The 13,158-nt window shown below is 34.3% G+C and overlaps 1 protein-coding gene across 1 annotated transcript; it reads left to right on the forward strand.

Annotated features, from left to right (window-relative positions):
- Positions 1-494: 494 nt before the first annotated feature.
- LOC132695769 (cell surface glycoprotein 1-like) lies at positions 495-11,047 on the forward strand. The gene is made up of 5 exons (XM_060660225.1): positions 495-498; positions 571-739; positions 813-913; positions 8,621-9,819; positions 9,899-11,047. Exons 1-5 carry the CDS (start codon positions 495-497, stop codon positions 11,045-11,047), a joined length of 2,622 nt encoding a protein of 873 aa, XP_060516208.1.
- The last annotated feature ends 2,111 nt before the right edge of the window (positions 11,048-13,158 follow it).

Raw genomic sequence — 13,158 nt, forward strand, 5'->3', positions numbered from 1 at the left:
GCTACAGCTTATGGTCAGTTTGTAAACAACTCTGACAATATTGGTCGGAGCTGCTGGAAACTTATTAACAGTGAGAAAAATCTTAATCGCTGTTGTACCAATTGCAGTATTACTCCCAATGATTTCAACTTATATATTTCTCAGGTGGCATCGAATATTACTGCCAAAATAAATAAAACAAATAAATGATCCAATGCTCTATATGAGAAGGCAATCAAGTCGCACGAGGTCGTTTTTCCTGGATCCGGTTTCCAGTGAATTAGTCTATAGCACAATTCTACATTTGAGTAAGTCTAATTCTTTAGACGTCTACAACCTAAATGCAAAAACAAACCGCAACTTTTTTAGCTGACCCTATAGCTCATCTAATTAACCAGATGTTTAAAACTAGAATATTTCCAGAACAGTTAAAAATAAGCAGGATTGTGCCACTACACGAGAATTGAGATACCAACGTCCCCTCAAATTATAGACCTATTGCAATCATCCTTATAATGGGTAAGATCGTCGAAATAATCTTAAAAGATCGTTTGCTGAACAATTTTGAAAAACACAAACTTTTGTGCAAAGAACAGTACTGGTTTTGGGGCGGAAGGTCCACCACGCATGCTTTGCTAAGTCTTGTGGGGAGCATTGTCGAGGGCTTTGACGCTGGTGAAATAGCGGAGGCCACCTTTTGCTATCTCTCGAAGGCTTTTGATTGTGTGGATCATGGAGTGCTGATGCAGAAGCTCGAGTGGTATGCCTCACATATTATTGCGCTCTTACCTTAGCGGTAGCCTTCAGTGTGTCGAAGTGAATGGAAAATTCAGTAGTTCTGGCTTGCCGGTATCGTTTGGAGTGCCGCAGGGCTCGGTGCTCGGGCCCCTGCTGTTTATACTTTACATCAACGATTTGCCTTCCCACATACCATGTAAAACTACGCTCTAAGCGGATGATACAATTGTTTTATCACGAGCTAGGAACCCATATGAACTTAGTATTGATAGTGTGGCCAATAAGACTAGAGCGCGTGGTTGGTGCGGGTCGAACTCTTAACTTACTTAAACTTAACTACAGTTAACCGAAAATAAAACGAACAATCTTATTTTCTCTTGTAGCCAGGTGCACAATTTAAACAATGCTCCGGTTAAGGTACTTGGAGTCTGGATCAATCGTACTCTTTCTTGGAAAGATCACATTGAACACCATTGCCACAAACTGTCAAGTCAATTGTTTCTAATTAGATACTTAAACAAGTCAATCATTCCTATCATGTCAAGACTTGCTTATTTCGGATTGTTCCATTCTCACTTAGCGTACGCTATTGTTTTGTGGGGTGGTTCCGTGCATGCCCGCAAGGCTTTTCTTGTGCAAAAAAGAGCGATATGTGTGATTGTGAATGCAAAACCTCGTGATCAATGCCGTCCGCTCTTCTCAAAGCTTAATATTTTGACCTTACCATCACTATTTATTTACTATACAGTCACTCGCATACATGAGCTAAAGAACGATATGCCTAAGCACTGTGATCGCCACAATCACTACATCAGGGGATCTGAATTAATTGTCCAGGACCATTCTAGTCTGCGCACATCCGAGTTAAATAAATTGTATATTAATTACTACAATGTTCTGCCAATCGTTGTCATGGATCCGCCATTCACTAAATTTTGTAAGATAATAAAACAATTTCTATTGGAGAACGCATTCTGTACTGCAGGTGAGTACATCCGTGAGAGCGTCAAGCGCGCCTCCAAAATACTAATTGGGAAATTATTTTTTACTAATTCTTGTTTCAATGTTTAATGTTTGTCTACCTGATAATTATGTTGCTCTCTATGAATGTTATTAGAATGTGTTTGGTATTGTGTTAATTTATTTTCATTCTGAGATGTGACTTGCCATTTCTTGTTCTTGTAATGTATTTAATGGCCAATAGAATCTAAAGTCTAATGTATATTATTATTATTATTATTATTATTATTATTACTATAATTATTATTATTTTTATTATGAATATTATTATTTTATTTTTATTTTTATTTTATTTTTACAGCATCGACTTCTAGACCATTAGGTGATTCCTTTGTATTTTATCAGATTTCCAGGGTTCAGTATATAGGGGTGGTGGGTAACATCGATAATGATTAATTATAAAACTAGGATCTTAATAGGTTTAGTGCTAGCTTGTGAGAGTCGTTGTTGCAGTCCGGTCTAGATGCGGTTAACTATGCCAATTTATCTAATAAATTCAAGTGTTTTTGCCGTTTCAGTTTGGTTGGCAGATAGACATCTTCTTAAGTTATTCGGCATTTTCAGTTTTAGGCGGAGGCTTAAGTAGTGAGGGCATTCGGTCATAATATGTTTCACTGTTAACTTAATTCCAGGACAGTAATCACAGGTTGAGGGTGGAGTTCCTCACAGGAGGTACATTGAAGTAATATTTGTATGGCCAATTCTCAGTCTTGTCATTATAGATTGTTCCATCCTAGTCAGGAATTTTATTATTATTATTATCATTATTCAGTATTTGCCCTTGATACAGAATTTTATAAATAATAAATTTGAAATAAATTTCCATGACCTGTTAGGGTTTGTCGAATGGGAATTAAAAGGGTTCTTGCACCATCATAATTATTCTGAAAACATTAAATTACGTGCTCTGTATTTCGCGATCGGTTTGGCGGCACGGCCCTTAAAATGCGAATCATCCGAAAATACGATATTTTCTCAATCTTCAATACTCCAATTTTCATGCTCCAAACACATATTTAAGCGGTCAGCTAATTTTTGCGTTGAAAGTTCTGGAATCCTTGACTGTCTTTTGCTAAATAATTAATAATATTTAATTTTATCTGCTAGCAATTTTTTGGAATATTTAAAATTTGCAATATTTAAAATTTATTATTTAATGTGTTAAACCTCCTGTCTACAGGATGTCCATTTTTCGATACTTTTATAGGTTGCTCAAATAACCATTGTTATCATAACACAGTTACATTTTCGTATCTTCAAATCGGCAATAAGCTGCCAAATTTCAAACAAATCCATCACAAGATATTTGAATTAATTTAAAAGAATAATAATAAAAATAAAGTTAACATCTGTATCTTGGAAATAATGCATTTTCGGACCTACATTTATGACAACTTTTTTCATAAATGGTAAAATTTCAAAGCGGGAAGGAAATTTTATATGAAATCTTCTGGGGAATTTTAAGTTGATAGTTGTTTTAATGGGCAAAGCGTTTGTAACGTGATTAATAATTATTAAATAAAACACTGAAATATACGCTTTACACAGTATCTATCCCCCGTTTCATCTATAGGATTTGTCCATCTATCATTGGGCATTTGGTTTACCCAACGTGAGAAAAAAAAATAAAATTTGGCTTCCGTAAAAGAGCTTTGTGAAAAGTAATTCTTTTACTCTGCGCGAGGTGTTTCTCTGGCCATTATCCCCGTCGGTCCCGATAAAAAATTTATTCTCATATATTTTTCATTGTTCAAAAAATGTGTTTGGCTTGGACAAGTTGAATTTTTTATTTTGGCTTTTTTGCTTGTTTTGATAAATTATCTTACTTAGAGAGAAGAATGATACGTTAAGGGATATAACAAAAAAGTATTACGTTCCTTCGCACGGAATCCGTATAAATTACCGTTCGTCAAGTTTAATAAAATCCGATCGCCGATTTTCTGAACACACGCCCCCTCGCCCGTCCCACCCTGGGCGAATGGTAAACTCCTTCGATTTTAGTGGATCATTATTGTTTATCTGATGTTCGTAACCGAAGAAGAAAAATTATAAGTTGTGAGAAAAAAATCAAGACGGTCCGAAATATTCTATAAATTACATGAAGGTGTATATGATTATTTTTATGAAGTTTGCTAACTAGAAAAAAAACTTTTAAAAGTATTCTTTGACTCTATTTGCACCTTATTAGGTTTTTTTCAACAGCCTTACTGACTTTTATTGCAGTGTTTGTCGTTCTGGTTTCGTTTGAATTCAAAAGTACCATGTTTCTTCAAATGGCATCCACCTTCGTGAAATTTGAACTTGTTTGACAATTGACAATATTTTTTTGAATGTTTATCTTTAGCGATTAAAATGTTATTTGTTAGGAATAGGTAAAATTTGCGCTTTTCCGTGTAGGAAGCCTTATAGCTTGTGACGTGATCTTATAATGTGTTGTTTTTACCAAGCATTGGCCACGATTCGTTATCTCGTTTCCGTTTCTTCCGTTTCGGTTTATTTTTTGCGTTCATCGAGTTGTATGTTTAAGGAGTGTTTTGTCGCTTCGATATACGAATCGTCGCATTCAGAAGGTGTCGACAAAATATACTCTTTCTTTTGATTAAGATTTTTTGGGTTTCAAGAACTGAGACATGAAAAGGCAAACTACTTTCTGCCACCAAAATAAAAAAAAATGCTTCATTGTTTATGGTTTTAAAAACCTTTTTTTTATTTTTATTATCATTAAGGTTATTATTATTATTATTAATATTATTATTGTTATTTTCATTATTGTTATTAATATTATTATTATTATATTATTATTGTTATTGGAGCACACCACAGAAATAAACTTCTAATGTGGTCCCAGAATTGAGAAATAAAAAATTAATTTAATTCTCACACTCACTCACACTCGCAAAATTAATAAAAATTTACTATAGGCCGCGTTATTTAAAGTTTACAGAAAAATATACCGATAGAAAGGAAATTCTAATATATATTTGAATTTTTAAAAACGGGTTATTAGTATTAGCTTAATTAACCTGAATATTGAGTAGCGGTCATGCTAGGTTCTCTAAACGAGTTTCGGTCTCTCTTACAATTCTGGGGCTCGTATACATAGCCGATATTAAACAAACATTGCTTGCCCTGGGGAAGTTGAAATTTTAATAAAAATATGCTGCCGATAAAAATCTTTTGGTATTAACAAAATTTATTAAATCTAGCAGACAATTTTATATAGGTATTAAAACAGTAGAATTTAACATTTCGTTATTTTGTAACCTAATTATTTGAACGATTTTTGATATTTTTCGAAAGATTTCTGCGGTAATAGAGAATTATAATTTGCGCATTTCGGTGAATTGTGGCTAGTTCTTGGCGAAATGAAATTTGTCTCGGAAATTTGCCATGGTGCTCTTATTTTTTGAAATACCTTGTGATTTTACAAATTTTTCGAAATAGCGAAAACTGATAGAAATGTTTGTCGGTGGCATTGTCAATTTGTATTAAATTCATTTCTCTTTTTACCAATTAAGACCGCAAGCTCTATATGAGCATTCCAGTAATATATTAAACATTCCTTAGAATTAAGCAATCTAAAAATTACATTTAAAAAGAACCAGTCATATAAGTGAAATCTTATTTCGACCGTTAAAGTTAAAATGGAAGAGCGTTATACTACATATTAGTTATTAAATTTGTTGGTCTCGGATAGTACCTAGAATATTATTTTTTATCAGTTTTTGTTTTCAGGAAAAAGACGGTTGGACTACTTCATGCAATGTTTTTAAAGAAAAACGCCTTTTTCCGAAAGGATCATTAGGTATTCTTTTATGCGTCCATGCTTTTTATGGTATTCCTGTTATTTTTTTATTTCCATTTTGTTCTGAGTTTAATAATAATCTTGATATCGTTTTTAAACTACGAAGGCGGTATTTGATAAGCCAAATATGGAAATATTTTTTTAAACAAGAATATCTTTAATGGTTTTTTACTGAACAAGATTTCGGTAATGGTAATTAAGTTATGAACATAATAATTATATGTTAATTCCATTTTATTTTGAGTTCAATAGTAAATTTAATAACTTTTTTTTTCTCTTTGAAACTACAAACCAAACATGTAAAAATCCTAGACAAATTTAAATTGTTTTTATAGAACAACGTAATTTTCCAAACTCATTTTTTTATCAGGAAATAAGATAGATCTTTTTGAACATCGGTATTTCTTTGGTCAGAAAATAGCCAATATTGAGCTTGCAGCTTCTGAAACAGCCTGTATAATGGCGATGCGTTGAAAAAACTTGAAGTACCGAAATAAAAAATTAAAACCTGTTGAAATTCGAGACCGCATTGCGAACACGTTACGTTGTGTTAAAAATGTCAAATATTAAAAAATACTGGGAACGCTATATGGTTTTTAAAATTTCAAATGTTTGTAGGTTAGCTAGAATAACTAGAATATAATAATAGTAATAATAAATTATTCTTGCAACACGCTCCCAAGCTATGGCAGTCATGTCGTCGGACACCGTGTATATTACGTACCTCAAAAAATCACGATTTCGTAGTAGCAACTCGATAGATGGGCAACAGGCAAGCCCCGCCCTTAGACCGCTATAGATTAGCACTCGTTTATGTAATAGTTTTGACGCCCTAATTTCAATTAAAGGATTAAATTAAATTAAATAATTTTTTAAAGTTTTTTTTTTATTTGCTTGCAAAAAGAAAACAATGAAATTAATTCAATGGAATACACAGTTGCACCTTTGAAGTCATGGGCGATCTTTTCGTGCCTGAAAGGTGTGTCGTACATTTCTTTATAATTAGTTTTTTGCACGTTGGAAAATCGAAAAATATTGACGTTTAATCAGCCACAGCGTCTTGTTTATACGTTTGCTTCGTTTATTTGTTTTAATTCGGTGCTGATAAAAATAGGCGCAATATTTTCAAAACGTTTTTCCCCATCTGTCGACAACTCGAGTCAGTTAACCGAGGTTTTAGCTTTTTTTCGTAACACGGGAAGCTTGTATTTAAAAAGTGGAAATAAAGCAATGAAAAATGCTCCAATTCGTTTCGCTGTTCCGCGCGACAACAGATTTCGTTACACGATTTTTGAATCGCGTTTTTCGCAAATTCCATTCGCACGTGCCACGTCCCCGTTTGTTCTTTTTTTTTTGGTTAATCTAGCAGCTTCAAGTCGCCGGATTCTTCCATTAATGCAAATTAGAAAAATATTATGTTTAAGAATTGGTTAAAAATTCACTTTCGATTTTTTGTTTTGTGTAACAGAGATTGTTTTTAATTTTTTTAGTTATTTTCATAAGTATTTACTAATCATTCTTGTTAAAATATAGAAATAATGTTCATGTGTGTCGGCTCTGCTCAGAACTTAATATCATTAACTTAAGGGCAAGTCGTTGAAACTCTGTTATGCAAGTCTGCATCCTTTAGTAGGTACTGATGATCTTAGTAAAACATTAAGGCAATAGATTCCAGATCTATTGGGATGCGCGTCAGTATTTTTTTTTAGGTCTTGTTATACAGTGTATTCAATATAAACCATTGGAAATACTGAGTGAGTTACTTAGAGGAACTTCGCAAAATGATTCCAACGTAAATCGTTTCTGTAAAATGCAAGAAAATATAAATAGTTGGATTTTGTATTTTTGTCTGTTTAGGACAAAATACGGCAACTTTGATCTAGGGATTATTATTACATTATAAGGACAATATGAGACACAAGAAAAAACATAAATGCTCTTTCAAATACAAATCATATATATTTAATTTTAATAACAACAATAATTATGATGATGATAATAACAGTAACAACACTAAAAATAATTGATTATTTATTAGAAAAAAGGTAGGTACCTATCAAATTAAACTCGTGCGTGCGCCATGACAGAAGGAAGAGAAGACAGAAAAAATGTAAATTAAAAGTACGAAATGTCACGACTGCTTGATAAGTAAAGTGCATTAAAAAAGCAAGGAACACTTCTCATTGACATACTTATAAAATAAAGAAAATTATAGATATGCTATTAAGCTCTTATGTATTACATAATTTTGAAAAGTGCAGAATAAGCCTTATAGAATTTTTAAAAGACATACAACATGATCTTTAAAAAAAATCTCAAAATTAGTTTATATACTAAAGTTTCTAAGTTTCAAGATAGCTAGTACATTTCTACTTGTACCATATTAATAAGAGTAAATGAGACACACTTTATATGAGAAAAATTCATTAGAGTACCATTCATACACAGATGATGTGGCGATAATGTTAAATCTTATCCATCGTTAGACGTTAACTTTTTACTGCATAACTTTAGAGGGCAGAAATGTCGATCCGTGGCTAGTTAACTTTATAGACCGTTTTGGACTTTTTATTTGATTTCAATACTTTAATATATCAACGATGAGGAATTACATTGCTCTTTTGACATCTAGGATTTAAATTTAATATCCGACGCTAAAATCGTTTTCCAACCAACATCATTTGACGGCAAGCGGGTAGGAAAAATGTAATTTAAATTTTATTTGAATATTTATGTTAGTTATATCTCAAACAAGTATACAAACTATTTTTAATGCAGCAAAACTAAGTTCATCAAATTTGGAGCTTTGAGGTTTGCGTAAGCGAGAAATGGTCATTGTTTGCGCCAAGTTATCAAGAGTCCATATTTTATGAAATTTTCTGACCGCTTTTAAACTATTTTGTGCCGATACGCAGAGTGTATATTCATAGTAATAATAGGATTGGAACTAATCTTTATTTTCCTGGTTGCTTCACGTAAAATGAACCATACAGTGCCCGTACGCATTGATTTTGTTTCAACGTCAGTGTGTTTTTCTAGTTAAATCTGGCAGAAAACGAGCCTGTTTTTCTTTTTCAGATTTAAAGATGTCGGACAAAATTTTTGACAATTTATATTTACCCGCGATAACTAGAGAATTCGGCAATTTTGACGCGAATCATGATCACGAACACGTAACAAATAATGAGAGCGTACTCCAAGATATCCATATTCAACCAATAGAACCTACGGGACAACCAATTTTACTTCCCGATTATCTAAGCGCATTCAATGAACCGACGCCACCTGTATCTACCAATTATCCGAGCATAGCCAATGAACCTGCGGTACCTTTATCTATCGATGATCCGAGCACATCCAAGGACGCGACGCTAAATTTACCTATCGATTATCTGAGCATATTCGATGAAGAGACTCAACCTGTACCTACCGATTATCCGAGCATAGTCGATGAAGAGACTCAATCTGTACCTACCGATTATCCGAGCATATTCGATGAAGAGACTCAACCTGTACCTACCGATTGTCCGAGCATATTCGATGAAGGAATTCAACCTGTACCTACCGATTATCCGAGCATATTCGATGAAGAGACTCAACCTGTACCTACCGATTGTCCGAGCATATTCGATGAAGAAATTCAACCTGTACCTACCAATTATCCGAGCATAGCCAATGAACCTGCGGTACCTTTATCTATCGATGATCCGAGCACATCCAAGGACGCGACGCTAAATGTACCTATAGATTATCTGAGCATATTCGATGAAGAGACTCAACCTGTACCTACCGATTATCCGAGCATAGTCGATGAAGAGACTCAATCTGTACCTACCGATTATCCGAGCATATTCGATGAAGAGACTCAACCTGCACCTACCGATTGTCCGAGCATATTCGATGAAGGAATTCAACCTGTACCTACCGATTATCCGAGCATATTCGATGAAGAGACTCAACCTGTACCTACCGATTGTCCGAGCATATTCGATGAAGGAATTCAACCTGTACCAACCGATTATCCGAGCATATTCGATGAAGACACTCAACCTGTACCTACCGATTTTCCGAGCATATTCGATGAGGACGCTCAACCTGTAGCTACCGATTATCCAAGCATATTCGATGAAGAGACTCAGCCTGTACCTACCGATTTTCCGAGCATATTCGATGAAGACGCTCAACCTGTACCTACCGATTATCCGAGCATATTCGATGAAGACGCTCAACCTGTACCTACCGATTTTCCGAGCATATTCGATGAAGACGCTCAACCTGTACCTACCGATTTTCCGAGCATATTCGATGAAGACGCTCAACCTGTACCTACCGATTTTCCGAGCATATTCGATGAAGACGTTCAAACCTGTACCTACCGATTATCCGCGCATATTCAATGAAGAGACTCAGCCTGTACCTACCGATTTTCCGAGCATATTCTGTAAAGAGACGCAACCTGTACCTGCGGATTATCCTAGTATATTCACTAAACCGTCGGTACCTGTATCTACCTTTTATCCGAGAATATTCAATGAACGGACGGCGCCTGTATCTACCGATTATCCGATCATATTCAATGAACCGACACTACCTGTATCTACCTATTATCAGAGAATAATCAATGAACCGACGGTACCTGTATCTACCTATTATCCGAGCATATTCAATGGACCGGCGGTACCTGTACCTACCGATTATCGTACAATAGGCAATGAACCAACGGTACCTGTATCTACCTATTATCCGAGCATATTCAATGGACCGACGGTACCTGTACCTACCGATTATCGGACAATATTCAATGAACTGGCGGTACCTGTATGTACCGATTATCCGAGCATATTCAATGAACCGGCGGTACCTGTACCTACCGATTATCCGACAGTATTCAATGAACCGACGGTACCTGTATCTACTGATAATCAGAGCATATTCAAATATCCGACTTTACCTGTATCTACCTATTATCCTAGAATATTCAGTGAACCGACGGTATTTGTATCTAAAGTTTATCCGAGGATATTCCATGAACCGGCGGTACCTGTATCTACCCATTATCCCAACATATTCAATGAACCGACGGTACCTGTATCTGCCGATTATCCGAACATATTCATTGAATCGACGGTATCTACATATAAGCAAGCAATTACTTATAAATCTTCCATGAGACCATATTTGCCGTACCAAAATTTTAATAATTCGCCTCTTTCTCAATACAAACAATATCAATCGATGGTTATGCCTGAAACATATCTGACTCCGTTTAGTGCTCAACCCGTGTTATTCAATGTACACCGTCCGATTCTTTCCGATTATATGAATCAGCCACAATATTATTGCAACCTGAAACCCCCTGCCCATCCGCCGTTTCCACAATTCCCTTCACCATTTACTATGGGATATATTCAACATACCACTTCCACCTACACGACTTGGTCTGCAAATTACTCTTCAATTTATGACGGAGGGCTTAACTATCAACCATTCACTTATCCGTACTAGCAAAAAATTTTTTAACTGTTCTCGTTTGACATTCATCAATATTTTTGATTTTCGTTCTCAATACTCATTTTAATGAGCCATATTTTATGTTTTTTTTCCAAAATGTCTACTATTTTCGCGAACCACGAGGCAAATGAATATATTATACTGTGTTCGGTGGTTGCATTGCCTATGAAAATGGGGTCGATTTGGTGATTTCATTTAGCACGGTCTCCTGAATCAGTATTCATTGGAAAGATATCGCCAAGAACGATCGAACGCTTATTCGCCGAAAGTAAATGTATAAAATAACTATTAATTAAAACTCTTCGGCTTTTGTAACTCGAAAATTAATTGTTTAGCTAGGAAACTGTTCCGGTATCTTGAAAATTCCCAAGCGACTTTCCATTCCACAATGCAATATGAAAGGAAAACAGTAAATTCACCTTTATATTGTTTGTTACAATTTTATATTTTTTAAGACCAAAAGGAGCAGATTTGATCTATTCAAAATATCTGGCTTGAATAATTTTAAGATTCTTTTTTATAGTTTTTTTATCAGTATTACTATTTTATGTTGCTGTATGGATTTGTATTAATTTTACGTTTATATGCATATAATTTTTTAACCAATAAGTTAGCTTCTATATTTATAGTTTTTATTATCTTCTTCTTCTCTTGGTCATTAGAATCTCCAACCCCATTTTCATAACAATCCTCAGAATTTTTTAAAATTTTGTTGCTTGAATAATTTTAAGAATTTTATATAGTTTTTTATTGTTTTTACTATTTTATATTGCTGTATGGATTTATCTTAACTTTAATAAATTGCTTTCTACGTAGCCTTGTTTTTTCGTCTGAATTTGGTTTAATTCTGATGCAATTTCTCACGCCGAACATACGATTTATCCGTCTTGACGTATTTAACTCTGCAGGATTTATTTCTAAGCAAAATTCCCAAGACAATGCGTTTAATTCGGGAAGAATTATTATGAGGCATTATTGAGCAAATCTTGCTCGCAACGGTTTTCGCTCGTTTTGAGTAACACGGTTTATAATAATGGAATTTTACGCCGGAGCGCGTAGCAGAAGAGTTGAAAATAATATACTGCGGCACTAACAGAATCCTCTAAACTTGGCCCCGCTCAGGAATTTCGCAACATGACTTCCAAACTAACAGGAAATTTACGGAACAGCCAGTCGTAGCGAATTACTTACGGTTTTCCGTTAAGTTCAACCCCTTTAATATTAAACCGGTCAATGATGGTTTTGGTGTGACAAAAATACTACGAGCGCACCCCAACGTGGGTGGCATTTTGGTTTTTACACATCAAAAACCTCAGTGGTTTAAAATTCCTTGTTGAAAATCAACATATACGCAGTAAATCCACGTTGGTACGGCCTGCGGGATAATTTTGGTTTTGGGGGGGGGGGGGGGGGGGGGAGAACAATATTTGAAAGCTTTATGAATGATTCCGATTAAAATTTTTCAAGTTTCAATAGAAAAAGCGCGCTGGAAAAGGTAACACTGAATTTGTGTTTTTTCCTTTTTATTTTTCGGTTCTTAATTATTCCATCTACATTTTGTATTCCTTTCCAACATTGAGATTGTTTCAGAAAATATATGGTTTTATACTTATACTTTATATACTATGCGGAGTCTACCTTTTTTTACCGAAAATTTGTTTATGAAACGTGATGTATGAAGATTTTATACAGTGTGTCCAGAATTTGAGATGTGACTTTCTTAAAACGTGAATAATAAGCAATAAAATATACTTATTCCTTGTCATTTCAAAGACATTAAAGAAGCAATATCTAATTCCGAAATTAATTCAATTGTTGATATCAAACTCCAACGAACAATACTCTTCTCGATCAAATATGCAACTTAATAATTGTTTGAACTTGATAATTGAATTAACTTTAAGTAGATTTTTCCATTCTTCGAATTGAATAATTTTTGTTTGTTAATTTTATTAAAAATGACAAGGTATAAAAAATGTGTTCAACTCTAAAAATTGTTATGAAATTTCTGAAATTTGGAACACGCGGTATAATGTTCGAAAAAAAAAACTTTCTCACGACGAGAAATACAAATATAATAGAATTTCTGGTAGCCTAGCCACTTA

The sequence above is a fragment of the Cylas formicarius genome, unplaced genomic scaffold (genome assembly GCF_029955315.1).
Source record: "Cylas formicarius isolate icCylForm1 unplaced genomic scaffold, icCylForm1.1 PGA_scaffold_12__32_contigs__length_19106922, whole genome shotgun sequence".
In the NCBI taxonomy this organism is placed as follows: domain Eukaryota; kingdom Metazoa; phylum Arthropoda; class Insecta; order Coleoptera; family Brentidae; genus Cylas; species Cylas formicarius.